This window comes from Hippoglossus stenolepis, chromosome 5 (genome assembly GCF_022539355.2).
Source record: "Hippoglossus stenolepis isolate QCI-W04-F060 chromosome 5, HSTE1.2, whole genome shotgun sequence".
NCBI classification, from domain to species: Eukaryota; Metazoa; Chordata; class Actinopteri; order Pleuronectiformes; family Pleuronectidae; genus Hippoglossus; species Hippoglossus stenolepis.
In genome coordinates, this window is record NC_061487.1 from 12,325,294 (window position 1) to 12,353,104 (window position 27,811).

At 45.3% G+C, this 27,811-nt stretch overlaps 4 protein-coding genes across 6 annotated transcripts in view; 3 read left to right on the forward strand and 1 right to left on the reverse strand.

Annotated features, from left to right (window-relative positions):
* The first annotated feature begins 105 nt into the window (after positions 1 to 105).
* Positions 106 to 1,683, forward strand: LOC118109862 (small integral membrane protein 29). Of its 2 annotated transcripts, XM_035157294.2 has the most exons (5): positions 106 to 332; positions 511 to 699; positions 787 to 812; positions 911 to 1,013; positions 1,097 to 1,683. In XM_035157294.2, the coding sequence occupies exons 2-5, from the start codon at positions 556 to 558 to the stop codon at positions 1,148 to 1,150; spliced, it is 327 nt and encodes a 108-aa protein (XP_035013185.1). In that variant the 5' UTR covers positions 106 to 332; positions 511 to 555; the 3' UTR covers positions 1,151 to 1,683. The 2 variants fall into 2 exon arrangements, with proteins under 2 accessions (XP_035013185.1, XP_047195918.1); XM_047339962.1 differs by having other exon boundaries at positions 106 to 699.
* A 578-nt stretch (positions 1,684 to 2,261) lies between these two features.
* Positions 2,262 to 3,172, forward strand: LOC118109878 (protein Bouncer-like). Its single transcript, XM_035157322.2, has 2 exons — positions 2,262 to 2,321; positions 2,424 to 3,172. The coding sequence occupies exons 1-2, from the start codon at positions 2,272 to 2,274 to the stop codon at positions 2,893 to 2,895; spliced, it is 522 nt and encodes a 173-aa protein (XP_035013213.2). The 5' UTR covers positions 2,262 to 2,271; the 3' UTR covers positions 2,896 to 3,172.
* Positions 3,173 to 3,209: 37 nt separating this feature from the next.
* On the forward strand, positions 3,210 to 4,524 carry bncr (bouncer). Its single transcript, XM_035157319.2, has 2 exons — positions 3,210 to 3,324; positions 3,913 to 4,524. The coding sequence occupies exons 1-2, from the start codon at positions 3,317 to 3,319 to the stop codon at positions 4,298 to 4,300; spliced, it is 396 nt and encodes a 131-aa protein (XP_035013210.2). The 5' UTR covers positions 3,210 to 3,316; the 3' UTR covers positions 4,301 to 4,524.
* Positions 4,525 to 5,178: 654 nt separating this feature from the next.
* Positions 5,179 to 27,811, reverse strand: part of reln (reelin) — a 99,308-nt gene continuing 76,675 nt past the window's right edge. Inside the window, exons 27-65 of one of the 2 annotated variants that reach the window (XM_035157483.2) lie at positions 27,573 to 27,779; positions 27,250 to 27,485; positions 26,925 to 27,082; positions 26,629 to 26,836; positions 26,436 to 26,512; positions 25,824 to 25,982; positions 25,511 to 25,705; positions 23,791 to 24,064; positions 23,549 to 23,689; positions 23,290 to 23,467; positions 23,106 to 23,190; positions 22,798 to 22,980; positions 22,433 to 22,601; positions 22,200 to 22,305; positions 21,850 to 22,076; positions 21,514 to 21,737; positions 20,901 to 21,051; positions 20,506 to 20,764; positions 20,113 to 20,362; positions 19,805 to 19,973; positions 19,451 to 19,591; positions 18,993 to 19,170; positions 17,624 to 17,817; positions 17,277 to 17,527; positions 16,934 to 17,088; positions 16,632 to 16,846; positions 16,248 to 16,425; positions 15,942 to 16,117; positions 15,469 to 15,575; positions 15,139 to 15,381; positions 14,860 to 15,035; positions 14,689 to 14,762; positions 13,796 to 13,957; positions 13,557 to 13,714; positions 13,175 to 13,400; positions 12,845 to 13,042; positions 12,238 to 12,336; positions 9,784 to 9,789; positions 5,179 to 6,664 (exon numbers count right to left, since the gene is read on the reverse strand). In XM_035157483.2, coding sequence (XP_035013374.2) covers positions 6,568 to 6,664; positions 9,784 to 9,789; positions 12,238 to 12,336; positions 12,845 to 13,042; positions 13,175 to 13,400; positions 13,557 to 13,714; positions 13,796 to 13,957; positions 14,689 to 14,762; positions 14,860 to 15,035; positions 15,139 to 15,381; positions 15,469 to 15,575; positions 15,942 to 16,117; positions 16,248 to 16,425; positions 16,632 to 16,846; positions 16,934 to 17,088; positions 17,277 to 17,527; positions 17,624 to 17,817; positions 18,993 to 19,170; positions 19,451 to 19,591; positions 19,805 to 19,973; positions 20,113 to 20,362; positions 20,506 to 20,764; positions 20,901 to 21,051; positions 21,514 to 21,737; positions 21,850 to 22,076; positions 22,200 to 22,305; positions 22,433 to 22,601; positions 22,798 to 22,980; positions 23,106 to 23,190; positions 23,290 to 23,467; positions 23,549 to 23,689; positions 23,791 to 24,064; positions 25,511 to 25,705; positions 25,824 to 25,982; positions 26,436 to 26,512; positions 26,629 to 26,836; positions 26,925 to 27,082; positions 27,250 to 27,485; positions 27,573 to 27,779 — 6,690 coding nt within the window. In that variant the 3' untranslated portion in view covers positions 5,179 to 6,567. The remainder of the gene's footprint in view (positions 6,665 to 9,783; positions 9,790 to 12,237; positions 12,337 to 12,844; positions 13,043 to 13,174; positions 13,401 to 13,556; positions 13,715 to 13,795; positions 13,958 to 14,688; positions 14,763 to 14,859; positions 15,036 to 15,138; positions 15,382 to 15,468; positions 15,576 to 15,941; positions 16,118 to 16,247; positions 16,426 to 16,631; positions 16,847 to 16,933; positions 17,089 to 17,276; positions 17,528 to 17,623; positions 17,818 to 18,992; positions 19,171 to 19,450; positions 19,592 to 19,804; positions 19,974 to 20,112; positions 20,363 to 20,505; positions 20,765 to 20,900; positions 21,052 to 21,513; positions 21,738 to 21,849; positions 22,077 to 22,199; positions 22,306 to 22,432; positions 22,602 to 22,797; positions 22,981 to 23,105; positions 23,191 to 23,289; positions 23,468 to 23,548; positions 23,690 to 23,790; positions 24,065 to 25,510; positions 25,706 to 25,823; positions 25,983 to 26,435; positions 26,513 to 26,628; positions 26,837 to 26,924; positions 27,083 to 27,249; positions 27,486 to 27,572; positions 27,780 to 27,811) is intronic. The other variant, XM_035157484.2, reaches the window with a different exon arrangement.

Genomic DNA, 27,811 nt, shown 5'->3' on the forward strand with positions numbered 1-27,811 from the left:
CACACACACACACACACACACACACACACACACACACACACACACACACACACACACACACACACACACACACTTTCAGTTTCAATATGGTTTCACTCTAATGAGGAACATTCTATTTTCTTTTGCATTTACAGTAATAGACACGTGGATCCAGTTGAACTAAACCGGCAGAGCACGTCACATCTACTCCTCACACAGGAATGTGATTGAGCAGGTTGGGGTATGTAAGCGCTGTGTGTGTGTGTGTGTGTGTGTGTGTGTGTGTGTCTCCTGTGAGATGAGAACCACATAAGGGAAACATGCGCTCACAAACTCCACATATGAAACATAAGGTAAGATTTAATAATCTAAAAAAGTTTGACCATGATGTAAATACTGAGTCTAACCACCCAGTAAGCTGTGTGCTTGTCTGACTCTGTGGTCATGATTCTGAGCCTTCCTGGTCGATAGGGCCCATAGTGGCCTTTCTCTGAGAATGACAGCGACTGATCCCCTGAATGTCTCACTGAGGTGGCAGCTGAGGTGCGTGCAGCAGAGGGGTGTGCTGTGTGAACGATGGAGGAGATCGGACACAGGGAAATGTTTTCCAACCTCACTACTCCAAACGTTTCACCCACAAAACCAGTGCCTGGATTTCCTGTTTACAGTGTCCTCATCCCCCTTGTGTTGCTCACACTGATGGGATGTGCTGCTGCAGTGGTGAGAGCACTTCTGTTTTTTGAGCTGGTTTCCATTGTGAATTCTGGGCTAAGTGTTAAGTGTGTGTGTTGTTCTACTTCTCTGCAGGTTCTGTATATCAGGAAGAAATCAAGGTAAGTTGGTTTGTGTGATTTAAGCAGCACTTTCTGATCAGTTTAATCCTTTACTGTTCTGTCACAGTTTGGTTTACGCGTTTCTTCTGTTGCTTCAGATTAGACGAGCTACGTCACAGGCTGATTCCTCTGTACACCTACGACCCCGCCGAGGAAGAGGAGTGGAGGGACACTGACGTGGACGATGAGGAGGAGCTGGCTGTGAGCAAACCGCCACAACTTGACTCATCAATGAAACCTACATTTTTATATCATATCATATTTGAATGTGCTTTTCTTTGTAGGAGCCTTTGTACAAGGAGGGAACACTGTCCTTTTCATCTGGTTATGGAACTTGACAAGAGAAGAAAGAAAGAACAATGTGTCCATTTAGACCACGGAGTTCTTCTGTTAGACTCTGTTACCTCCGTTTGTTTGGAAGCAAGATTACACGAAAACAACTGGACAGATTTCCATGAAACCTGGTGGAAGGATGGGACATGACCTCAGGAAGACCCCATGACAGTTTGGTGAGGCTCCAGGATTTTATCTTTTAAAAACCTTTTTTTACATTTTTCATGATCTTCCATGATTTCTTGAAGGATAATTCCTGGATCTTGATTAATAAATCTAAATGTTTAGGGCACTGATATTTATGAGTGTGTGCAGATCCAAATAAAAAATCTGGATCAGCCTCACTGCCTGTCCACAACACTCATGGCCAGCTCCCACATGTGATGCCTTAGACTGTGCCTGTGTGGTTTAGGTTGTGACCCTTAGTTCTACCTGTGAGATCTTCAGTATCAGGAATATCAGCCTGGATGTGAGCACCCCCCCCCTTTTATCTGTGTTTGTCTGTTTATGATCATTAAAAATAAGACTATTCTTATCATTACCCTTTATTCATTTTGGCCACTTCACTCCTCCTCAATTGGAGAGGAAATAAAAAAATGCTTGCTCTCTACTTGTGTGATGTCACATCATTTCGCTTCAATAAAATATTGAAACATAAGAATCTGGATCTAGTGAATTTAAATGTGTTTCCATAAGGGGAATGTAGGGCCATTGTAGTATTGCAGATGTTTTACAAATGTAGACAAGTATATTTAAATAGATATTTGTATAAGTATCTTGAGGAAAAAACATTGTAGCGAATATATAAGAAAAATGTAAAGGATCTAGTATGAAAAGTTGCTTCAGTACATTGAAAAAGACCAAATAATAAAAACAAATTGACATGGTAATGACATCGTTTTGCAGAACCAGCCACTAGATGGCAGCATAATCAGGTCTTTTCACTCATTTGGAAAATCTGTTTAAATCATGTAAAAGTCTTTTGAAACATAAGATAAAATACTTTTTTTTGGTCAATAAACTAAAAGTTAATATATTTCTTGTTTTGTGCTTGTTTATAAAATTATTTATGACTCGTGCTCAAACAGCCTCAGAGTCGCAGCTGTCTCTGTTTGGTAATCAGCTGATGAGGCTCCTCATTACAAACAGGACGATGGGATCCCACAGGAAGAACAGGTGAACAACAGATATACACTGAACATCTGATGAGTGGGACTTGTTGCGTCTAAGCATGTCTTCATTGTGTATCATTCCTGTGTGTGTGTGGATTTACATCAGACCTCCCTCGGGGCCACATTGGTTCCTGACCTCCGTCTTCTTGGCCACAGCTCTGCTCCTCCCTGCTCTGGGCATGGACACCCTGCTCTGTCACTACTGTCCCCTGCAGCACAAGGGCAAATCCTGCAGTAACATCACCAGCCAGTGTCTGCCCAGTCAACGCTGCTCCAGCTCCATGGCCCGCTACGGCTCCGTCCACGTGCTGTCCGCTCAGGGCTGCTTGGACGGTGAACTCTGCGGCTCCCACGAGCTCATGTCTCACATGGGGGTCAAGTACAACGTCAGCCACGTCTGCTGCTGCAAGGACAAATGCAACGGGCCGCCAAGGGATGACGCCGGCCTGAAGAAGCTGCTGGGGATGATTAAGGACATAATGCATAAAGGAAACATCACTGATGTTATCAGGGAGCAGGCCTGGGACTCGTGTGCAAACTACACATCATTAGGGAACAACATACCTGACACTGCATAACAAGGAGGCTGCACAGGAGAGGCCTGTTGGTCACAAGCTCTCAACTGAGTCTCTGACGGGGAACATGTGGTCACTTGTGTTGTATGTTCTTTGGATAAATTAACGTGTGAATGAATTTGTGTTTTGTGTTTTTACCTTTTTTACTCCGGAGAGAAAAGGGTGGACTTGTCAGCCATCCTCCTGATGTAAAAAAAAATATATATATATATATGAATAAATGCTGACATTATCTGTGTGGTTACAGATGGATGCAGCCCAATAAAAGCAAAAACAATGATCAGATGCCTCTTTGGTGTACTTGCTGTGTATTTAGAACAGGTGTGTTGGGGGTGTGGTCTGTGCAGAGAGATCTGGACTCCCTGCTGAATTCACCTGGAGAAGAGTATTAACTTGTTTCAACAGATTTTTATTGGATTTAAAAATGTGCAGGTGAGTCATCGTTTTACTGCTTTTAAAAAATATATAAGTTGTGTGGTTAAATTGTGTTTCTAGCATCAGAAGGTACAAACTTCTAATGTGACAATCAGGAGACATCACTGACACTTGTGTGGAGCTTTGAAATGTCAATCAGCAAACCTTTTCAGAGAATTTTTATTTCGGCTCAGAACAAAAGCTTTAAAATCATTCTACTGATTGTTGTGTGACTGGATGAGCTCGGTCAAGTCTGGAACGATCAGGGAATTGCTGTGACTTGACTGTGGAGAAGACAAGGTCCCTGGTTTGAGTCCCGGTGGAGGTTGCATATTTCTCCATGGGTGCAAATTAACTCCTGTGAACCTCAAGGTATAAATGGTACGAATGGAGTTTTTATGTACAAGGCAGGACGGTGTGAATAAAAGATGTGTGATGGGAACTTGTGATTTCAGAGCTTGACCCCGACTGTTTTCTCACTGGTGCCCTAACATGATGGAAGGTTGACACTTAATCCTGAATGTACTTGGACATATTGTGTTTTTAACTTCAGTATCAGGCCTTGATGCCAGATAACCAGACAAGTTGTGACATTTCTTGTTGCAGGCTGACCATGTTCCAGCTCCTGCATGTTTCTGTGTTGTGGTTCCTCTTCCTCCCCTCGGCGCTGTGTGACAACCTGCGGTGCTACTACAGCCCCATCCTGGAGAAACAGGAGGAGTTCGAGCTCATTGTGACCGAGTGCCCTCCTGACGAGCTGTGCTTCAAGGCAGACGGTCGCTACGGCAATCACAGCGCCCTGTCGGCCAGGGGCTGCATGGCGAAGAGGGACTGCGAGCAGGTGCACAAGCTCCGCTTCAGGGGAACCGTCTACACCATGAGCTACGCCTGCTGTGACGGGCCGTACTGCAACTCCTGCACGGTGGTCACAGCCGGTCTCCTCTCCATCACTCTAACACTAGTCAGTGTAGCTGTGGCGGTCGGCAGCTTGTGACCACAGACTCCTGAGGAGCTCCGTCTTTAATCTGATGTCACAGTTGATTATGTGAAGAAGAGATCTCTGCAGCCTCAACATGGAGTAATGATGAAGGCCAGTGTTATCTGACACTGAGGTGTGCACCACAGTGAGGGCAGATGTCAACATATAATTTTTAATCATTTTAATATCTAATCTGCTATTATGTTTGAATGTCTGTGAATAAATATTTTAAATTGTAAGTTTTTTGCTTCTTTTTCTTACCTTCGCCTTGGAGGTTAAGTTTACACCCCCGGTCAGTTGGTTTATAAGATTACAAAAAGACTACAGGATGGATTACCATGGTACTTAGTGGAAGGATGTGGTAGATCTGGAAATAACTTATTAAATTTAGGCGGAGGCGGATGCAGGCTGTTTTTCCTCCACCTTTTTTTTAATCTTGAGGTAACACAATTTTCAACATTTTCCCTGATTTCTCAGAAAATCATTCATGGATCTTGATTTTTTTTTTTATGAGTGTGTGCAATTTGATGCAGATCAAGTGAATTTAAATTTCAAAAGGGACTGTTGGACCTTTGTCTGGGTGACAAACTAGTTTTCAATATATTTCAGGTACTTTTTTTAACGTCAATGTGACTTGTAATGCATTTAACACTATATGAATACAGCCCATTTACCATGTCAGAACCACACTCACCATCCTGGTAATGTTAATACTCAATAGAGCAACCAATGTATATTATTCCGCAGCTGAAAACAGTCCCCAACAGGTTTACTGGCCTTGGAGGATTGTGACAGACAGAAGGAAAGTTGTCGACAGTAAGACAAAGTAAATAGACACCACACACACACCAGGCTTATCCTTTACAATGAAAGAGAGCAGCTGAAGCAACGTGTACAGTATGAGGTTTGGACAGTTCTTTATTTCCCTTTTATAAGGCTGCTGGGTCTCCCCATAGTGGATATACATATATATACAGGAGATTGCTATACTGGAGTTACACTGAGGGCAAGAGGGTCCATATTACACAGACTTCAAAAAACAACACTAATAGAGCCTCACCTCCAGGTTTCAGAAAATCAGCAGAGAGAGAGAGAGATGGAAAGGGGGGAAACAGCACAAGAGAAGAAGGAAGAGGGGAGATGATGCAGTCTGAGAGCCGGACTCAACTGCCTAATAACTTAACACTAAAAAATAACATACAGATTTCACGCACAGTGCATCTTAAATAGGTTACGTGAAGAACCATTTACCATAAATATCTGTATTTTCGGGAACCAACATATATATATAAAAAAATTATAAAAAAACAAACAAACAAACAAACAAAAGAAAAAATCATTGTTCAGTCTTTAATTATTTTTTTCTTATTTTCTCCTTTTCCTGTCGTGCAAATCATTCTGTCGTTCCTTCTCACAGAGGAGGCCGGGCTGTTTTGCCCCCGGCCCGGCCCACGTCCGTCCCGGATAAAACGAGGGAAAAAAGGAAACGGAACCCAGCACCCCCCTCCCTCCCTCTGTCCCTCCCCCCACCTTAAAAGCATATGAATTAGTAGAAAACGAACGAACGAGTGAACGGAACACCACAGTCAACTCATCACGAAAAGAACCCACAGACACACAGAACAGCAAGAACACAGTACTTTTTTTTTCTTCTTCTTCTTCATCACCGGTTTTCCTCTTCATGGGTCGATATCGTCTTCATCATCATCATCATCATTGTGGTCTTTCTCCTGACGGACTGGTTTGGCGGCAGTTGAGTGGAGTGCACCCCCCCCGCTCCCCCCCCACTGGGAGGCGACTCTCCAATTGGCTGGTCAGTTCAGCAGTGATATATTATTTTATTATCTCTCTAATTTCACAGTGTGGCAGGAAAAGCAGGGTGAGGAGGGGGAGTGATGGGCGAGGTTAGCCAGAGGGAGGGAGGTCGTAGGTGGGGAACGGGGACCACAGCAACAATTAGAAAACAACTAGAAACCCCCCTGACCATCCACGAAAAAGAAAAACTTAACAAAATGTCTGCTTCACTCCTTTTCCTCAGAGTTTCATTCCCGCCAACCCGTGTGGTTGGGAAGGCCGCGGTTGGCCGGCGTTAACTGACTGGATGGCCCGTGTTGCTGGCAGAGGGTAGAGGGCGAGATGGGCGAGGGGAGTCTAAGGCTGACTGGAATCCACCGGTGGATGGGACTCAGCAGGGCGATACGGCGTCAGGAGAAAAAAAGGATGTGCGTGGCGGGTCGATGTGTGCTTGGCAGGTCAGAGAGCGGATCCCTTCTTGGTCGGGTTCAGGCACGCAGTCGCAGTGCCCGCCTCTTGCGGCTGTAGTAGTGACGCACGCCGGTCTGTCTGGCAAAGTTCATCATGTAGTTTTGTTTGCGGGTGCTGCGAGGGGGATAAAAACACAGTGAAAGAGGAAGGGAGAGAGTGTGAGCGTTAGTGACCGAGAACAGGGCGCTAGAAATCCACACTGTTCCATGCACACACCCTGAATCCATGCACGCAAACACATGATTGGTCGGCTTTCGTATTCTCTCACACATCCAGGTTCATCATGCTGGTATTTTTAAACATATTTCAGCCAAAACCTCAAACACTCAACGACTGCACAAGTCTGGTGGGTCAGAGGATGGGTGATGCTACTCTACACAACTTGGATTTGTTTATGTTCTGCACGAATGAGAGGCGGCTAGACAGTGAACATTGCAGTAGGACTAGCTACGTAATGGAAGACCATATGTCACAGGACAAGACACGGAACACAATATTTACAAACATCAACTTTCACAGACACTAGAGGGGAAACTATGAGTGTTTGAGGTCAGAGTAAACCGGGGGAAAATAAAATAACTAAAGAGAGTGCAGGCTTGTGAGCAGAGACGGGGGTGGTTTCGAAACTAAGGAGACACAGAAAAAGCTACGGAAGATCTCGCTTGCTTAGCCTGTTCATTGCCTCTTCCATCCAGCAGGGCGGTGCCAGTGAGCCAGTAGTGCAGCCAGGGCAGGCAAGGGGCCTCTGCGAAGCAGGGGTTCAGGAAGGGTGGGGGGTGGCGGGTAGGGGGATGAGTGTGTGTGTGTGTGTGTGTGTGTGTGTGAGTGAGAGATGGCTGTGGAGGTGGAATGGGAGGGATGGCTGGTAAATTTCTATGTTTGAAAGTGTGTGTGTGTGTGTGTGTGTGTGTGTGTGTGTGTGTGTGTGTGTGTGTGTGTGTGTGTGTGTGTGTGTGTGTGTGTGTGTTTCTGACATGAAGTCAGAACTCAGAGACTCTGTTCAGACCTGGTATTAACGTCCGTCCTGAGAGATCCAATCACAAGTGGGCAGTGCTAAGTTTGTCTGTTCACACCTGGTATTAAAATGCGTCCTGAATGCGTCTCCCGTAATCAGATCTCACGTCCCCATTATTTGTGTTCTTGAAGACCAAATTATGTTGTTTTTACCCAGTGTGTGTTCGCGCGCGTGTGTGTGTTGGCGCGAGCGGGAGAGAGAGAGGAATAAAGCGAGCAAGTCAGGAGGGGCTAAAAGAATTGAATTGATTTGCATAGATCTACAATGATTTTACCCATTTGAAAAAAATTTAAATCATTATGTGTTGGTCAGTGTTGATATTGTGGCCACAACCATATGATCGTATGGGCACTGAGAAACATAAAGATACGTTTGACTCATTGAGAAACTGCAACAGGTCAGAGGATGTCAGCGAAGTGGGCGGTCCTTCAACACATGCGTCCCAGACCATCTCCCAATGAGGTTTTTGTGATCGGATCTGAAGATGCACTGAGGATGTGTTTGGGTTCATCCAGACCTGAACTCAGCGTTGACCACTTGTGATCGGATCACTCAGGACGGATGATAACATCAGGTCTGAACGGGGTCAGAGGGCCAGTGAGGAGGGAGCTCCTGGCTCAGGGTCATGTGCTGTTGTCCTCTGACAGACACACAGCCATGAGTGAAAAGGGAATGGAGAGCTGTCACAACAGTTGGTCCACAAAGCCATGCAAGGAGCTGGATGGAGGTTGTTAGTCCAATGAAACTCATTTGTAAACAGCGGAGTGAGATGCCCTGCATTGTAGCTGATTTTGGTATGTGGATGTGGATGGGCTAAAAAAAGAGTGAGATAGACCCTGGACCCACAAACTATTCATCACCCCGGTCTGTTGTTGGTTTGTTTGTTTGTAAGATTAAACTTGGTGGAAGAATTCAGTACGGGTCAGGGTAGAACCCATTCAATTTTGATGCAGATCTGGATAAAGGGGCAGAGCCAGGATTTGTTTGTCACTTTCTTTAACATTGTGAGTTGGGCCTGTCAGAAGATTTTCGTTGATTTCTCAGAGAATAATTAATGGATACGAAAAGAAAACAGGCCCATTTAGGCTCCGTCCATACCACTACTTTAACTGAAACAATCTCATGTCCACACAAGCCTTCTGGCTCAGTTTTAATCCCTGTCCAAACTAAACCGACTAAAAACGCATATCACGATCTGCGTGCCGGTGTACACAGGAAGTATTTGGTTGAGAAAGAGCTAGGCTACAAACGAGAAGCAGCAATGGTCAAAAGTAACGCTTGTTATTGATTATCCATGTTGCGTTCTAGCCGAGACTAATGACGGTTGTTTTCTTCTGGAAAGGGGTCATGTGATAGGAGCCTGGCAAGCGAGCCAAGATTAAGTCATGACTGAAAAAACCCAATCAGCAAGAGGTTGTGAGTGTCGGCTTTTCCATCATTTCCAACATCTCCGTTCCTGCTCGTCCACACTAGAATGCAGCACTGGAGTGTTGGTGAGGACGCCACCATCCGCAGCAGAGTTATGCTGATTTGAAACGAAAACATAGTACTGTGGATGTAGCCGTAGACGACTGGTATCTCTGAGTGTGTGGAATTTGGTGCAGCTTGATTGAATTGAAGGGAACGGTTGGGCCTTGACGGAGGTATGTGCTCTCCTGAGTGCTATTCCAGTTTTTCAAATAGGATCGGTGAATTATAAGTATTGGCTGTAGCAGAAGTCGTAGCCAGAACAAAACAAACAGGAACAGGTATAGTGATGGATTACATCACACATAAACACACAAACACAGAACCAGTAACATGTGTGTGTGCAAACTACTGCATTTCAAAGGCCTCGAGGACACATTTAGAATCAACGCCATTTAATGGGAATCTGTTCTCATCCGGTGACTTTGTGTTGAATCGTTTTAAGGGGAAAATGGGCGATAAAAAAATTGCTGTCACCTGTCAAAGTAAAAAAAAAATTATATTTATATTATATGAGTGTTGATCTGTGGATCATTTTTATCAGCGAACCTCCACCTGGTGAACAGCTGGTCTGCTTGTTGACCCGCCTGGTGCATGGAGATGACTGTGGTAATAATGAGGTGGGGGTTGTGTGCGTCGGTGAAATTGAGGGAGGTTTAGCGCAGTGTGACAGGGGGGAGAAGAGATGGTTTGGCAGGAGGGTGAGGGAGGTGGGGAGGGGGCTGAATTCAGGAAGAGGCGGATAACTTACCTGACACTACAGCCATGCCAGAGGGAGCAGAATACAGAAGAGAGCAGAGGTTAGAGCGCGAGAGGGGGGAGGCAGGAGGAGGGGACTGCTGTCTCGCAGAAAGGTCTGGGAGGGGAGGAGCCCCGGCCTGGGGAGGCAGGGGCCCAGAGTGAGGAGGAGGAGAGGAGAAAGAGAAGAGGTGGAAAGATAGTCAGAGGTTCAACGAAGGAGTGAACGTTAGCAGGAGGAGACAAATGATGAAGAAATAAGAGAACGTGAAAGACAGCAAAAGAGTAAACGGTGATAGACAGAAAAAAGAATGTAACAAAGATGAAGGGATGGTGAGAAAAAAGTTAGAGGTGTAGACAGAGAGCAAGATATACATCAGTAATCCATCCGTTGTTTTACAGAATAGGAAAAGAAAATAGGGAAAGAGATTTGAGGAGGGACAGAGAAGGAGGAGGAGGAGGAAGAAGAGGAGGAGGAGGAGGAGGAGGAGGAGGAGGAGGAGGAGGAGGATGGCGTAAGGTCGGATACGAGGCGGCACAAGCAGAGGAGTGATCGAACACAGCGGTGACATTAAGCGGCAGGGAGGAGAGGCACGTGGAGCAAAAAAAAGAAAAGATTGAGCAGGTGTAGGAGTGAGAGGAAGAATGTGTGAAGGAGCGGAGGAGTGGTGAACAGAGAGAAATAAACAACAGAGCAAAGTGTGAGGATCACGGTTACTCTCTTCAGCAGACTGTTGAAAACCGTGCAAGTGCGAGGGGAGGGAGGGCGGGGAGTGGGACAGGTCACGGCCGCATAGACCAGGGGACAGCTCAGGTTAGGCATGAGTGTGTGTTAAACTGTATGTGTGTGTGTGTGTGTGTGTGTGCATCTGAACATGAAATATCAGCACGCCTGACACAACTGTTGTGCGCAGCATTTGAAATGCATCGGGTACACATTGAAATGAACAATCAGCATTGCTCTGATACCCACAGCAACGTGCAGGAAATGCATTCAGAACGCTTGATGATATTGCCATGTTAAGAAAATGTTAGCTGAGGCCATCTTCATATCTTCAGTGCCCTACAGAATATATAACTGCTAGAGGCTGAGAACTACAAGGCAGAAGATAAATGTCAAAAAAGGGGTGGGGGGGAGAAACAATCGACGACTCTGTTTGGTGTGTTTTTACGTTGCATCAAATCTTATTATGAATTTGTAGGAACATTTTTATTTTTTGTAGAAAGAAATGTAGGGACAACTTTTGCATGAAATGTACATGAAAAGTACAAAACTGAAATATGCCATTTCAAGACACTTTCTCAGAGATGTGAGGTCACCTTCACGTTAAAGCCAATATGAGCTTTTGACAGACATATCGGTTTCTGCGTTAATGTTTGCGCAATATGCGCTGATATGAAAACTTTGTTTTAAGAATTAAGAATGTAGAAAAGATTCATGTTTATGTTGTTGTCTGTAATATTTTCAAGCTCTATATAATTGGTTGTATTTGTGTTTTCTTTTTATTCATAGTTTATGGTTAAACTTTAAAATATCATAATGATGACGACATCTACTGGCTCATTTATACTCAATGTTAGACAGTTATACAGAAACGGACTGAGTCTTCAATCCACTTATTTGTGCACGTCTTCTGAAAGCTTGCAGATACGGACTGAACAGATTAAAGAGCACCACCACAGAAAACTGTGGGGGGGAGGTGTGGCCAATTGTTCAAGGAAAATCTCGACCCTCTGATTTATTGGTTAACAACCACGTCTATGAAAAGGACGCATGGAAGGATGTGAGCAGTGACAGTTTCATGTTTTGAAAGGGACGTATCTCTTTATACATAAGGGCAGCATCCTTTTAGGAATCACTGCCATTATTGGCCGACATATCGATTTACCCCCTAACATTAATGTTCCATCAGTTTCAAAATGTCATGCCGTGCACATGGGTGAATACTGTGAATATGAGTGCTTCAGCGCAATTGTATAATTTTTTTTAGGTTATTAGTATGATTATATACTTTTTAAGACGTTAGTCATTTCAGTGGAAAAAGGGACTAATTCTTGACAAATTGTTGAGTTGGGAGATGCATGAGTTCTGCCAGACACTGAAAATATGATGATTTGACAGCAGGAGTTGATCTGTCAGACACAGAGCAGCCATCCACAGACAGAACCCATCACAGCAAAGCACACTGCAGTCATTTTTCTACCCTGCTTGCCTGACCTCAGAAGCTGTGATGACCGTTTCTAACGAGCGAGTGCTGAACGGTGTTTGTTGAAGTTGGTCAGCAGCACGCAGGTGGATGTGTTTGCAGTTTTATTTGTCCATATACTGCATCTCAGTGTTTGTGTGGAGTAGATGGGATTATTTTTTACGGGTGAGGCTGGGGCAGAGGTGGAGATGGGGCAGATTGGGGCTCTGTTGGGGGCCGGCCTGGGGGGGCCGGGGGCCTGCTGGGAATTGGGTACTCACAGAACGACTTCCACATGGTCCAACGCCCACTGGTCGTGTCCTGCACCCTCGTGGCGTGGCTGCCACCATCGCATCATCACCCCTTTGACCCTCGCCTCTCTGGAGAGACCACGGAAACATTGTAGGGTCAGCAAGGGTTAACACACGCAAGAGTTTTAATGGTGTAGCTTCAAAGCAACCTAATGCTGTTTTCTATACTGGTTTAATAAGGTACCCTTTATAAAAGTTATAATGTATCATTGTTTACATTTACCAGTATCAGACCCAGCAAGTTAAAGGGCAATCAAGTCAGTAAAAAACAGTGTTTATCAGCAATATTCAGTGAGGAAACTTTTCTCTTAACAGAGTTTGGTATAATTGTTACAGGTTCAGGAAGCTGGAGATCATGAGGAATATCATGGTCTCCAGAATCAGTTGTGTTTCAGTTCAGTGAGTGGGACTAAACAGTAAAGAGATTGATCGGCTTTGTTTTTTCTCTACATGAAAACAAGCAGCCCAACAGAATCAATCACTGTGTGCGGCTTTAGAGGGCGCTGTTGCTCAGCGAAGGTTACACAGTGCTGCTTTAAACTGAGAGTCTATCTGCATGTCTCTGTGTGCCACTCACAGTGGAATGTTGTAGGAGACTCTCTGGGCCTTTATGAAGTCTTTGGGCTGGTGCTGGGCGATTACATGCCAGCTGACTCCGTTGTTGACGCTGTACTGCAGCAGCACGGCTCTATCGACTGTGTCAGCCTGATCCAGAGCTATGTTACAGCTGTCTGTCTGTGCCACGCTGCCTATCTGCAGCACAAACATGATCTTACTGCAGGGGGACAGAGAAGGAAGGTAAAGGAGAGGTTAGAAACATAAAGCATTATAGGACACTACAGGTCATTTGTCACAGCTGTAAGTTATATGTAGGTGTATGTTTGTGTGCAGTATGTTTATTTAGTACCTGTACCTGGCTCTTGTGAGGTCCAGTGGTTTAGTAACTGCCTGCCTCATCTTACAGCCATTGAAGTAGAGTGAGTCTCCGTGGGCGTGCGGTGACAGCTGCCCACAGCCGCTGCCGACTCCACCACCCTGGATCAGCTGCCAGCTCTCCTGAGACACACTGCCCGACTCAAAGTTGTCCTTGATGGAGCTGGGCAGGTCACTGCTGGAGAGGGAGCAGTCGTCACCTGATCGGGGGAGAGGATGCAGGAGGGGGAGAATCAGGATTATCAAGGCGAAAGTGCTGGATAACAGAGCTCAGTAGTAGAGCTGTCTAAAACCTTGAGTGTTGATGAATAAATCTTTGCTTAAAAGTTGAAAAGATAAAGATGTTTGTGGCCCACCATGGTATCCCTCATCACAGATGCACACCACTCCACTTGTACAGTAGCCGTGGCCACTGCAGAGCCCCGGGCAGGCCTCTCCGATGTAAACATGGTCCACTCCCCAGCTCTGCCGCTCTCCCGTCCCCTCCTTTTGAATCCAGCGAAACTGGGTTGCCCTGGAAACATACAACAAATCATAAAAACTGTAAAAACCGATGATCATTGTTCTGTATATATGTGTAAAGTTTGAATTTTACCCTGAGGAGACGTGGTCTGGCAGCTGGACAGTGACTCTTGTCCACGCTGAGCTGTTGACCGGACTGTATATGGTGGACTCGTGGAACTGGAAGGGAGAGCAGCCCACGTTGTTGACTGAGGAGGGGAGGCACTCCGACTGTACCAACTGCCACGAATCCGACCTGAGGGGAAAGACCAAAAACTGAATCGAGTCCATGTAAAATGCTTCCTATGAACAAAATCAACGAGTTGAAATGTGGGTATTCTTAAAACTGTGTTGTAATAGCTACGGAAGATAAACAAAGACACATCACAATATGTTGTAAATACTTGTTTTATAACTTGGTGGAACTTTCCCCTTAAATCTGCAATAATCTATTTTTTGCCACTTGTAAGTAGTGGAAAGTTAAGTGAAGGTAAACTAAGCGGATGAGATACGCTGAGCTGAGATGAGATGAGATAAGGAAAATAAGATAAGCCTGAATTAGTCCCACTATTGGGAATTTACTGGATTACAGAAGTAAGGGAGATACTTAAAATAACAATACATAATTTAAAATAAATAAATAAACATATAACATGAAGGCAGGGAAAAAGATATAATATATATACACAATGTAAACGGAGTATTCACAGTTTAAACAGAGTATATACAGTATATACTGTGTAACAGGATGTTCAATATGAGTCAGTTACTTTTTGCTGCCTTTTCTTGTTTGGTACAGGACAGGTAGCGTATGTTGGGTTTAAACTCTGTTTTCTTGAAAACAACTGTCCCCCAAACAACACTGTAGCAGGGGTGAGTGAACGTCCAACACAAGATAAAGACAAGAGGAACTGCAGAGTCTGGTAACTCTCTGTGGGTTTATTATTATGAGCGAGTGTTCTTTGCTTCTCTTCTGGTTTTTCTTACCTTGCGTCCTTTCTGAACTGCAGCAGGACAGAGTGATGGTCCTCACAGGTGTCTGCCTCACACCCAACAACAATCTGCAACAGGAGGAAAGGTGTTAAGAACTGAAGCCACCGTGTACAGGACAAATCACAGCTGTCAATTAGGCCATGTGGCTCTCTGGCAGTACCATACCTTGAATTGTAAAATATATCCAGGTTGCACAATGAGCTCCCGAGTGGCCAGGATGTTGTGTGTCTTGTCCTGATTCTTGTTTGGCCAGTACAAGTGAAATGAGGGGTTTCCACAAAAGCCAGCTGTGCGTACAGCGTTCGGGTAGAAACTCCAGCTTTCCTCATGAGACACTCCCTCTGATGAAAGACAACGAAACCAGAGATGGGGAAGAGTCCAATTAATTTCCTGAAGACTCATTTAGTCGTCCGTCTCTGATTATTTCAGCAAATACAAACTCACCGTCATCAAAAGTGTCTAGCAGGGTGGAGGGGTTGATGTCTGAACCCCCCACCAAGATATTATCTATAGCCCACTGGGCTCTTTCCAGGCTGGGGCTGGCCAGGCCAGAGGAAATGGTGAATGGCTGCCACCAGCGGAGGCGAGTAGCGTTGGTCAGAGATCCCTCTGGAAGGACAATATAGTCTCGCCTCACTGACACGTACTTCAGATAGTCCATCTCATGCAGCAGCGTCCAGGAAATCCCTGAGGAAACAATGTGGACAGAATGAAAAAACTAACAGACAAGAAGATGAAAAATGTAATGTGGCATGTTGTCCATGTTGTTGTTACCTCCGTCAGTAGAGTAATCCAGCAACACTCCCTCTTTACGACACGTTGGACGATGGCACATGGTCATGTTATCTTCACTGCCAATCCTGGCCCAGTACTCCACAAACCTGTCCACAAAACACACAGTTTATAATTCACCTGAAGAATTAAACCAGACATATTATGCTTTGTCAGTTTTTCTCTTTCGTCGAGTGTGTTATATGAGTTTTTTTATGTTTGTAAAGGAAATTAAAAAGGCCAATCAGAGCAAACTAGGCTTTATCAGGAGGGGGGCTTTTAAAAGACAGGAGCTATAACTAAGAGGCGCTGCAGCAATGGACAGTTTCAGGAAACTGATGTGTTTTCTGAACATATGAGCATGTAAACCTTTTTAAGTAATTACTCAAATCCAAACCTGAACCTGAATATATGTATTAATATATAATTTGTCTCATTCAAAGATAGGTAGAAAACATCTTAAGTTGTGTACTGACTTGGCTCCGCGAAGGTCCAAATCCGCAGTGACAGCCTGTCTGGCATCAGCTCCTCCAAAGTACAGGGCAGTCCCTTCTACCAGCACACCACAGTCTGTGCAGGGCCGACCGCCTTCCAGCACCTGCCACTGGGGTCCTGCTGACCCTTCCCAGTCAAAACGCTCCTTTAGAGACGCCTAGAGAGAAAAAAGACACCGAATCTGAAACAGGGATCATCTCAAACAGGTATATTCTCATCGTCACATTCCCTTCTCATCTGTTTTTGACAAGACAATGTAAGACCGATTAGGAACCAGAATCATTTACCTTTAGAGCAGTGCTGGCGTAGCAGTTTGGTCCAGTGAAGCCAGGGTCACAGAGGCAGCGCTTATCCAGACAGTCCCCGTGACCCCCACAGTGGCTGTGGCACGCTGGGCCGATGTAAAAGTTCTCCACACCCCACTGAATGTCTGAGTGCTGCTGGTAAAACCGGAACCGCACCGCACTGAGAAACAGACAGGATAAGTTAGTTGAGCAACATACATACCATTTTCACGATTTATACGACAGTGTTTTTAATAATTTACATGATGACTCTAATTTGTTCAATCAATAATTTAGGACAAGCATGCAACGGTAGTACCATTAAATATGAAAGAGGACTCAGTGTTTTGTGTGCTTATGAGGCCGATCTGAGGTAGAATGACTCACGTGTCAGCGAGGCTGTCAGGCAAGGGATAGACGGCTCTCTTCCATCCTTCAGCAGGGAAGAAGACTGACGGCTGTGAGACCTGACCTCCACAGCGGGGGTCAGCGGGCAGGCACTGGGCCACTAGGTATTTCCAGGTCACTCCAAAATCAACTGAGTACTGGACATGAATTTGCCGGTCTGCAAGACGCTCTGGCGTGCTGCAGCCTACTGCGATCTAAATCACACGACACATGGTTATGAATGAAAGGATATCACACAACATGCAGATATTACCTGTGTCACTTCAGGGATCATTAATTACCTTGAACTGCATGACCCAGCCCTTGTCAGGAACGATATCATGTGTGACTGCGTACACCTCCCGTCCATCAGCATTCCCACACACCATCACCCCATCAGGAGAGCTGCAGAAACGCTGCACTACGCAGTCCTCTGAGAACAGCCAGTGATCGCTCACTGAAAGAGAAGAGAGAGAAACAACGATCAGAAACTTTAGGTGAAGAACCGGATCAGGGGGCAGATCAAAGAATTTAAATGTGGTTTCATGAGGGGACTGTTGGGCCTTGGCGTGCAGGTACGCAGGTAATCAAACTAGAGGTAGTAAGGCGCTCAGTAGACTGAGATTCGAGACTTGATTTAAATACCGATGAGCGTCTCCTCCTGCTCGCTCAGTTCACCGATCTTCCCTGAGGTCTCATCAGCCGGAGCTCTCTCATGGTTGGGCAGTGCCACCCCTCCGAACGTGTCAGAGATCTGTGCACGCGGGTCTGAGCCGGCGATAAGGACGTTATCCAGAGCCCAGTCACTGTGGTCTGCTCCCTCGTGCTGTGGCTGCCACCAACGCACACGCACGCCTTCCTGCCGGGCAGCAGGGGGCAGCAGCACATTCACAAACCTGAACACGGATCAGAAAGTGACAGATTTAAATTTTTCACTCAGTTGTACACAGGTAGTTATTTCCATGTGTGGCAGGTGAAAAAGAAACACTCACCCAGGCTTGGTGTACAGATCGTAGAAGATCTCTGTCAGTAGGTGCCAGTTTATTCCCCCATTCAAACTGTACTCCAGGAGTACACCATGGTTACGGTTGCTAGGTGGGATCATGCAGCCATACATGAAGTAGAACTGAATGAACTCAGCGTTGGTCAGGTTCAGGTCCACTGTCGCCAGCTGACGGCTGCAACTCTGTGAACAGACACATGAAGAGAAGCTGTCTGAGTTAATGATGGATGCTTGAGATGGATGGAAGCCTGTCCACTGGTCTCTAGTCTCTTTTTTTATTTCTCTATTGATCATCCATTTAAATACAAACCCAAAAGTCTCAAACATGATCAGTACAGTTGAGTTTCAACTTCAAAAACTCCAGCAATTTATTTTGATAGGCCTTTCACAAGTGACCTTCAGTCTTATGGGGCTTCTCTGACGGTGTCTTTCCATATCAGCCTGTCAATGGTGTCCATTTGCAATACTGCCCTACAGCAAATGCCTGAGAGGTTAAGATGCACATAAAGGCTGACATCTACTTACTTAGTGGTGTTTTCTTCAACGGATCAATACATGAAGCCACATCTTTCAGAAGTTATTAGATGTCTGGCTTGTCTAACAATTTCTTTATTATCTGTTTGCCCCAGTAAATCAGCACAGGTCAGTGCTCTTGCAGGATTAATTACTTCCACCAAGGAGGTTCTATTTTCATCAGGGTGGGTCCGTCTGTCTGATATTTGGCAGTAATATGCAAAACCACTGGACATATTACCACAAAACTTGGAAGGATGTGGTATGGTAATGCATCAGGGAAGAAACCATTACAATTTGGGTAGGTAGGATATTTTTACCAATATCTCAGGGAATAATACATGGATATTGATTCAAATCAGTCATATTCAGGGGACTGATATTTATTACTGTGTGCAATTGGTGCAGATCCAAGTTAAAATCTGGATCGAGTGAATTTAAATGTGGTTTCATAAGGGGACTGATGGCCCTTGGCAGAGGTGTGAAGTCTACTGAGTGTTCTTCTCCGTCAAGAAGTATGTGTTTCCCTCTCTACTAAGCATGAGTGTAAGTTGTTCACATAAAGTTATCCTGACCCTGAGAATAAAATGACAAGAGCATTAAAGAGGAGAAAGTCTGAGGGAAATGTGGATTGAGCCTTTTAATCTGTACAAACCAGAGCATATAGAACATGCTTCAGGGGATTTTTATAAACTGTATTTCAGAATATGACAGCTAGAACATGCCATTTAATGCCATTCATGCTTCACTACACCCTGGATGTGTTAGTTTCATAATACATCATTTTGTAAAACAGAAATAAGAAATAAAGGAAAGAATAAAATCAGAGGCAGATGTATACTTACGCCACTGAAGTGCAGGGCAGCACCAGAGGCAACGGCTCCACACACCGTGCTGAGCTTCCCACCAGTTAGAATGTGCCAGTGGCTGAGTGAGGGAGCTCGGCTGAAGCTGTCCTTCAGCTGGGACAGCAGAGGAACCACGGGCTCGTCACAGTACTCTCCGCCCCACTCTGTGTCACACCTGGAGGACGGATGAGTCAGATGCAAATAATCATATTCAAAGAAGAAGTAGCCATCTGGTTATGATTAATCTGTTCATTTATTGGCTTTAATGTTGCAATAAAAATATAAATAGCTTTATGTGATTGAATAAAAAGATCAAGTACAAACAATAAAATACAATAAAAACTGTCTGCACATGAATTATATGAAATTTAATAGAATCATGGCTGTTTTGCCCCAAAACTTTCAAGTTCTCATTCACACCTCACTGCTCATTGCTAGCAGCTGCTGTTACTTACACACAGGAGCTCTGTTGGCAGCGGCCGTGTCCAGAGCACATGTCCGGGCAGCCGTCTCCAATGTAGAGGTTATCCAGAGCCCACGTCTGCTGCTTGTCAAAGGGAGCCTGCTGGAACCAACGGAACCTGGTGGCTGGAGACCTACAGAAATACATTTATGTCACAAATACGTGACAAAGATGAAGTTAAATCCTGATGTTGCACTTAAGGATTTGTATCAACATAATATTGTAGCCCCTGTGTTTGCATAGAAGCAGGTGAAACAGGTCTTACTTATTTTTTGGAACATACTGTAGTATCAGATTATAAGTGGCACAAGTTTGTTTCTGTGTGTGCGTAGAGCACAGTGCTGACCTGACATATGACGGGATCGGCAGGGTGATGCGTCCCCACTTGTTGAAGGTGTCAGACACCAGCAGCCTCTGCAGGGTGTAGGAGGAGCAGTCAGGGCTCGTGGGCAGACAGTCTCGGACCACAGGCTGCCAGGTCAGACCCAGATCCAGAGAATACTCCAACTCCACAGCTGCATAGAAAGAAGACAAATACAATCTGAACATCATGAATCTGCAAACAAATAATACAATCAATATAATAATATCATTATTAAATTAGTAGATGTCTATTGAATTTTTAATGCAGACACACATTTTCCTTTCACTTACAGTAGCAGGAGTTGGTGACGGAGCAAGAAGCAGAAAAGTCAAACTGGATGAAGGCGTCTTGACCCAAACTGATGTCAGTGGTCACAGCATAGCGAGTGTTGGACTTCTCTATGAATGCAAAAGCCGGTCCATCAGAGCCACAGACAGGCATCCGGGTTCCTCCAGGGTGAAGGAGCCACGAGCGGCCATCGATCGAGGAGAAGTCATCTTCCAGAGGTCCCCAGCCACTAGCACTGCCACCTACCACCACCTGTGGAATCAAAGATGAATTGCATAGTTGATGCAGGGAATGGACATGGGATTTGACAGAGGTATGAAACAATATAAAACAATCATGGAATGCGTTGCCGCCATGATTAAAAGCCTTGTGATTGGACAGATGTTCAAACGTACCTGGTCAATAACCCATGGACTATAAAAGTGTCCGTTCTCAGAGGGCTGCCACCAGCGGAGACGAGTGGAGGATGTGCGGGCACGCAGGGGGATCTCCAGGGCCACCAAGCGAGCCTGATTACTGTTGTTGCTGAAGAGAAATTCCTGGAGGAGTCCCCAGGTGAGACCTCCATCCACAGAGAATTGCAGCAAGACAGGCTGAGAGCGAGGGTCTGGAGCCGCCTTTCCACAGCCGAGACGCAGGAAGAACTGAACAAACCTACAGAGTGAGGACATTAAAACATGAGATGATGACTGAAAACTGTAAATTCAACAACAACAAAAGATTTAATGGTATTTTGTTGTCAAGCTGGTAATAAATTTCTGTTTTCCTATTGGTATGACAGTTGCTCTACCTGGCATTTGACAGGTCCATGTCATTAGACACCAACATCCGCAGGCCGTCCTCGCTAAAGAACAGGTGGTTCCCACTCGACATGATGCCACATTTCCTGGATGGTTTACCCCCGCTGAGTTGTTTGAAACGCTCAGCATTCACAGCTCCGCCTAGAGGCACACGTTTGTACATAAGCACACACAAAGAAAGCAATAGAACAGAAAACACACAATAATAAATTCATTTTACTGTAAATAGGGGAAAATAATAGAAGGCTTCAAAAAACTGCAATCATTCTAGTTATAATAAATCTAATAACTATTGCAAAGCATACACAAAATATGTAAATATATATTGCAATATCATATATATAAAATATATGAAAAAAGCAAATATATGATCAAAATTATCAAGATATTGTTAATGGTATGAGTGTTACAGCTTATTTTGAAACTCCAGTAGCATGCATCACATTTTAATTCAATGTGGCCCAGGATGCATTTGTGTTCACACAGGTAAAAGAATGTGTCCACCTGTCCCAGGCCAAGTGGTGGTTTGAGGGATCTGACCTGAAATGGATCGTCAATGTGTGTGTACCAGGTGTCTGAACTGAGCACCTGCATTTAGTGTACCTTCAAAGTCCTCCTTGAGGAAGTCAGGGTTGGGGGTCTCAGGCACAGAACAGTCTGGTCCAGAATAGCCAGGGTCACATGAACAGTGGGAGCCACCAATACAAGCCCCGTGGCCATTGCACATGTCCTGACACTGTGGGCCTATGTAGATGTTGTCCAGTGCCCATGTTGGAGGAGCAGAGCCGGTTGAGAAGAAACCCTGGAACCAACGGAACCTCACAGACCTGTATGGAGGTGAAAATGCTATTAGATGATATTAGAAGCAATTGAAAGTGTTTCCTGAACAGATTTCCCTCGTTGTCTTTTGCTCATCAGCTGTAGGTATCACGTCCTTACCCACAGAGACGAAGCTTGCCGAAGTGAATGACCTCCCTCCTCCAGCCCTGAGTTGTGCCAGGGAAATAGATGCTTGCAGGGTGGAGCTCTGTGGAGCACAGTGATGAGGGGTGTGGCCCTCCAGCACAAAGAGGCACCAAAAGATGCCACGTGGCACCAAAGTCCCGTGAGAACTCAAGACGCACTGGGTGGGCAGAGGAGCTCTCAGATGTGCAGCCCACATTAATCTGGAGAAACATAAATATACAAACCACATTAAAAAAGATGATGAGCCATGATTAGCATCCTACATTAATCATTATTTTCATTGTTGCTTTGGAGAAGAAGTCATCAAGGCTGCGTTTGTTCACCTCAAACTGGATGATGGTGTTCTCATTTACATCAATGTCCCTGGTGGTAATAGAGTGCTCTCCAAGCTCGCTGGAGACAAACACCATGGCTGACTCATCCTGCTCCCTGCAGCAGACACACACACACAAATCCAGTTTTATCATCATTTGGGTAGACGCAAAAAAAACAAACATGCAAATCACGACACCTCCTTTTTCGTCATTAAGAAGGTAAGTGATGTTTTTTTTCTTACAGGCCAGTCTTCTGGTAGGGGCAGTAGAGGCCAGTGTTTCCTCCGGGGAAGAACAGCCAGTTGGACTCATTGGGGCCTTCATCAAAGCTGTCTATCACCACTGGTGGGTTGTTTAAGGAGCTGCCATCAATGATGAGATCATCTATCACCCACACCTCCTCCTTCTTACCTGAAGGGCATTATATTGAAGAGATTATTACACACTGACTGAGGAAATTTGTCCTTAAGATGGCCGTGTGTGGGAACATGCAAATGTGACCAAGCGTTAAGGGGAAGAGAGATGTAAAGAGAAGGACAGTTCAGAAACATTAGAGAAAAACAGTCAGGAGAGTTTTACACTGCTTTCAAATAGTGTGTCCGCTCACCGCTGTTGTACGGCTGCCAGAGTCTGAAGCGGGTGGCGTTGGTCTGAGCACTGGCTGGCAGAGGCAGGTGAAGGAAGAGCGTGTCAGTGGAGGCTGGGAAGTAAAACTCATCCAGCAGCAGCCAGCTGATCCCTCCGTTCACCGAGTACTGCAGCAGCACTGAGTGGGAGCGCTCTGGGACACCTAAAGAAAAGCCCACAAGATGAACTGTTACACCAATATTTGAGAAATAAACACACATATACACATTTTAATCAATCATACAGAAATATAGCTACACAAATACAAATAAAAGAGTTAAGTGGTACCTTTAGTGATGAATTTGAAGGAGAACTGAATGTAGAGAGTGTTGGTGCAGTCCAGATCCCGTGACACTAACATTCGCAGACCATCCTGCAAACAAACAAACAAGGATTTAAGAAGTGTCTATGTTTTTTTAACAGAATTTTTATTGCCCTTGATGTCGTCTGCATGATATGTAAGACCTCTTACCCCTTTGAAGATGAGGGCAGTGCCAGATTTAAGAGGCTCTCCGCTCAGAGTTCCCCTCTCTGCTCCGTACACCTCGGGCCAGGTCTCCTGCTGCAGGTTCTCATTAAAGTCCTCTCTCAGCACAGATGGCAGAGGAGCTAAAGGCACACAGTGTGCGCCTCCATAACCCTTGTCACACCTGTGTGAGAAAGAGAAAAAAGGTAAGGGTACGTAACATTTACTTACAAAAAAAAAAGAAATGTAAAAATGTTATACTTACACACAACGTCCATTGTCACACAGACCATGTCCAGAGCACATCCAGGGACAGCCAGGGGCAAGTAGCACGTTATCTAGAGCCCATCCCTCTGCTCCTGGGGTGAAGTGGGTCTGGATCCAACGGAACCGGGTTCTGGGGGAGCTAAGGAAATTCAACAGGAAGTTATAACAAAGAGTCGGTTCAGCAGTTTGTGCACTTTCAGCAAATGCTGTCCACTAATTTTTTATTGATAAAACACATACTTAGCAGCACTGGGCAGATAGACGGTGATCCTCCTCCAGTGTTTGTACTGGGTCGAGGTATAGATAGAACTCTGGGTATAACCGGCGCACCCAATGGCTGGGGGCACACACTCTGGAGTAAGGAGAGACCAGTGACGGCCGCAGTCTGAGGAGTACTCCAGCCGCACGCCGTGGGAGAAGGAAGTGGACTTGCTGCATCCCATACTCAGCTCAAACTGCAGGAATGACGAGCCGGACACCTCAAAGTCCCAGCTCTCTGCGTACCTTGGCTTCTCTGCAGACACAGCATGAGCAATGTTATATGTAAGTATTTACTATAACTGATGGACGGATGGATGACATGACAGCTCCACCAAAGTGAAGCCTAAGCGTCTTGATCACCACCTGGTGGCTGGCTGCAAGTATAGGTCAAAAACTCCTGCCTCGTCAATGTTAACTGATGGGACATGGACCAAACTAAAAAGTCATATAATGTTTTCTGTCATTGAAGGTAGTTCTTATCCCACTGGTGTATATTCGATGCTCATTTTTCTAATAAGTTTTAATTTCTTATTTGATGCTATAAAAACACGGTTTAACAGGATGATTCACAGATAAGATTGATTCAGGATTTGTCCGGCCCATGTATCGGGGGGGCCTCACTACCAAGGCTCATTCCCCTGATCGCTACTGCACAAACTCTGGCTCCAAATGATGTCATAGGTGCAAGATGGCAGTGTTCATTTCTGGAATATTTTGGCTTCCTTTCTGGAAAGTGGGAGGAAGTGGAGACTCGTCAGCTATCGATTTAACATTGTTTTCCTCAAAAGTACATTAACAAGACTCATGTTTATAAATCAACATGTTTCAGCTGCTAGGAATCTCCCCTGGTTACCACATGAGAGGAATATTTTTCTCTGCATAAAAAAATACAGTTACTTTATTTGATTAAATTTCCACATCAGTGCCACGTGAAATAAAGTCTTTCCTAAATCACAAAGTCAATGCAACCTTGAATGTAATAGTTACTGTTGAGTTATGTGTGAAATGTGTGTATGCTTCAGCGCATATAGGAACAACCATCCACGTGCTTTATGTGCTCACACGGGAGCTCTTTGTTTATCGATGTGTTGCCAAATCGCTCTTGCTTTGCGCGCCTAATGAATGGGCCCGGTTGTAATGTAATATTTGTGCAAAGTAAATCGGCTCACAGCTTGGTGCAGGCATAAATAACAGGCAGGATGTTCAATCAGGTCTGCTCCTCATTCATAATGCAGGACCCTCTGCGCTGCAGTAAATGGGTGATTCGATTTCAGCCGGTTGTGTGTGTAAGACTGTGATGTCTCTGCACAGCCTCTTCTGTGGTTTGTTTGAGCACGACTGAGTGAAATCACAGTGTGTGTCTGTGGTTGTAGTGTCTAAGCACATATGTGTATATATATATGTTTTACCTTTGTTTTCATCCTGTCCAGCTGTAGTAACATCCCACTCTGTATTCATTCACACACACTACTCAGCTGCTCACTACAAATGCAGCAGCTTCACTGAAGTTAAGTGTCTTACTCAGGCGCCACTTGACACTGATTGTTTAAGGGTGTGTTGAGTTACTCCCTCGCTTTCTGAGCATACAATTTCCTCGCCAGTGTGGGAGTTAAAACTGACAACCCTGTAGTCCTAAGCCCTTGTCTCCAAGTGAGGGAGTGCATGTGCCTGTGAACAATAATGCGTTATAATGACTCACTGTCGATGGCCTCAGAGTTGAAGGTAAGTGCTGTGTCCAGAGACAAACAGTCCACAGTCACCTCTCCACCCTGGATGCGGTACCAGTTGTGCCTCAGTGGGGTTGTGCCATCGAACTTGTCTTGGAAACCTGTTCTGGAGCTGTCGTTCATACCGATCAAAACGTCGTCCAGCGCCCACTGGGCAGAGTGTTTCCCTACGAGAGAGGAGAGGAAGAAAGAAGTAGAAATGAAAAACTAAATAAAAGCTGTAACATCAAAAATATATTGCAAATTCAATAAGTGCTTTCCTGTGGTGTTTAATCGTGCACTTACCTTGCTGTGGCTGCCACCACCGAAATACTGTGTAGGAGGTTTTAGCTGCAGGTGGCAGCTCGATGGTGACCACCTGCGGCTCTAGGAAGGAGCTGAAGTCGAGCTCCCTCAGGAACTGCCACTGCACACCGTTGTTTGTAGAAAACTGCACAAGGATTCCTGGAAGAGGAGAGTGGATCACACTGTGGGGACAACTCTTTCATAGATACAGAATAGATTTAGCTTGAAATACAAACAAATTCAATGAGTCCAAAAGCTTTGATTATTACAGACAAGCTGGTTAAGAGGTTAGCAGGTTTTTATCTGACGCTAAAGAAACCGACTCAGACTGAGCCTTCAGCACTGCTCCAGGCTAGAGATCCACAATCTGCTGACTGATGAACACAACAGACAACACTAGACTCCGAGTCTTCATTGCAAAGAAAAAACACTGTCGATAAGGATCTGATCTGTAGCGACACAAGCTTTGCTGGAAGAATCAGGATGGATCAGGAACAGATGGAAACAAGCCAGAACAGATGTGGGGCTGCTCTCCACAGACTGCACTGTTAAGGATCAGCCACATGAATGCAGCAGAGGGCCTCAATGCTCTAATGCACGACAGATAAGTACCTTCATTGCGGGAGCGAGGCCTGGTGCAAGTGGGCCCCAAACTTTTGCTGCCGATGCGGATGTAGAATTGGACCAACCTGTGTGTAAATAGAAACGTCAAATTAAAATATTAACTTCAAACCAATGAGCCGCAATTTAACTGGGTTGTCTGGACGATGATCGTGAGAGGTTTATAGTCGTGAATTTCACGCACCGTGTGTTGGTAGTGTCTAGAGGCACTGTGTGTGCTTCTCTCCTCCCAGGGCTACTGAAGTAAAGGGCCTTCCCCTCACCAATGATACCACAGCCTCCTCCGATCTGTCCTCCACTCAGGCTCTGCCACAGAGGACTCAGCTTCCCCTCAAAGCCTTCGGTCAGTTCCGGGGGACTGGCTACAGATGGTACGCAACTATCCTGCTCCACTGTGGAAGAAAAGGGAATCGTATGATAAAACATAATGATATATCAAAAATAAAACTATTATGAAAGAAAATCTATCTGGCACTGAACCTGTGAATCCCATATCACAGAAGCAGACTCCAGAGATGCAATCTCCATGTCCCCCACAGTGGTTTGGACAGGGCTCAGAGATGTAGACCCCATCCAGGGCAAAAGCTGGAGCGTCTCTGTACACGCTGCTCTCCTGGAACCAACGGAACCTGGTTTTACTGGGAAAATGGAAGGGGATTCAGTAAAGGGAAGGATACAGCAGGCATTTAAACTGGTGGAAGAAATGGTTAATAGAAGCTATTCAGCAACTAGTATGTAGTTCAATTAGACATTTTCCAAAAACTCTTATTCAACATAGCAACTGCATGCTTGTTACCATAGCTACCTGGCTGCAACATTGCGTGGTATGACCACAGTGGCCCTGGTCCACTGTTCATAGTCTCCTGTGTTGTAGACAGTGGGCTCTCTGAGCTCACGACCACTGCCCTCACACACCCCTACCCCCGGGGTTCCTGGGTAACAGCCCTCCCTCACCAGGGCCCAGGTGCGACCGGCATCATGGGAATACTGCAGCAGGACCGGGGCAGATGCACTGAACTCCGACTCACAGCCAATGTTCAACTGGTAGGGGAAACACAGACAATTCTCAAAATGGCACCTTTAAAATTGCCCGTCCATCTCTAGTGTTTACACTTTCTATGTCGGTACCTTAAATTGAAGGGTATAGCCAGATCGCAAGGCCAGGTCTCTGGTGACAGCTACCCTATCCCCATCAGAGCGCCCGAACACCATGGCAGAGGGCGTAGGGGCACAGAAGCTGTTGTTGCTTTCCCTCTGCATGCCTTCATTACCCAGCATCAGCCACACACTCATCTGGTTCAGAGGGTAGTCGAACGCCGGCTTCTCGTAAAAGTTCTACAGAGACAGAAGGCAGGCGAGTTTAGCAG

Excerpts from the sequence above, each read along its gene's own strand:
- LOC118109878 (XM_035157322.2), top strand. The coding sequence starts at position 2,272 with ATGAGGCTCCTCATTACAAACAGGACGATGGGATCCCACAGGAAGAAC. Across the intron at positions 2,322-2,423 it reads GGATCCCACAGGAAGAACAG|ACCTCCCTCGGGGCCACATT; the intron begins GTGAACAACAGA and ends GATTTACATCAG.
- LOC118109862 (XM_047339962.1), top strand. The coding sequence starts at position 556 with ATGGAGGAGATCGGACACAGGGAAATGTTTTCCAACCTCACTACTCCA. Across the intron at positions 813-910 it reads TATATCAGGAAGAAATCAAG|ATTAGACGAGCTACGTCACA; the intron begins GTAAGTTGGTTT and ends CTGTTGCTTCAG. Across the intron at positions 1,014-1,096 it reads ACGATGAGGAGGAGCTGGCT|GAGCCTTTGTACAAGGAGGG; the intron begins GTGAGCAAACCG and ends TTTTCTTTGTAG.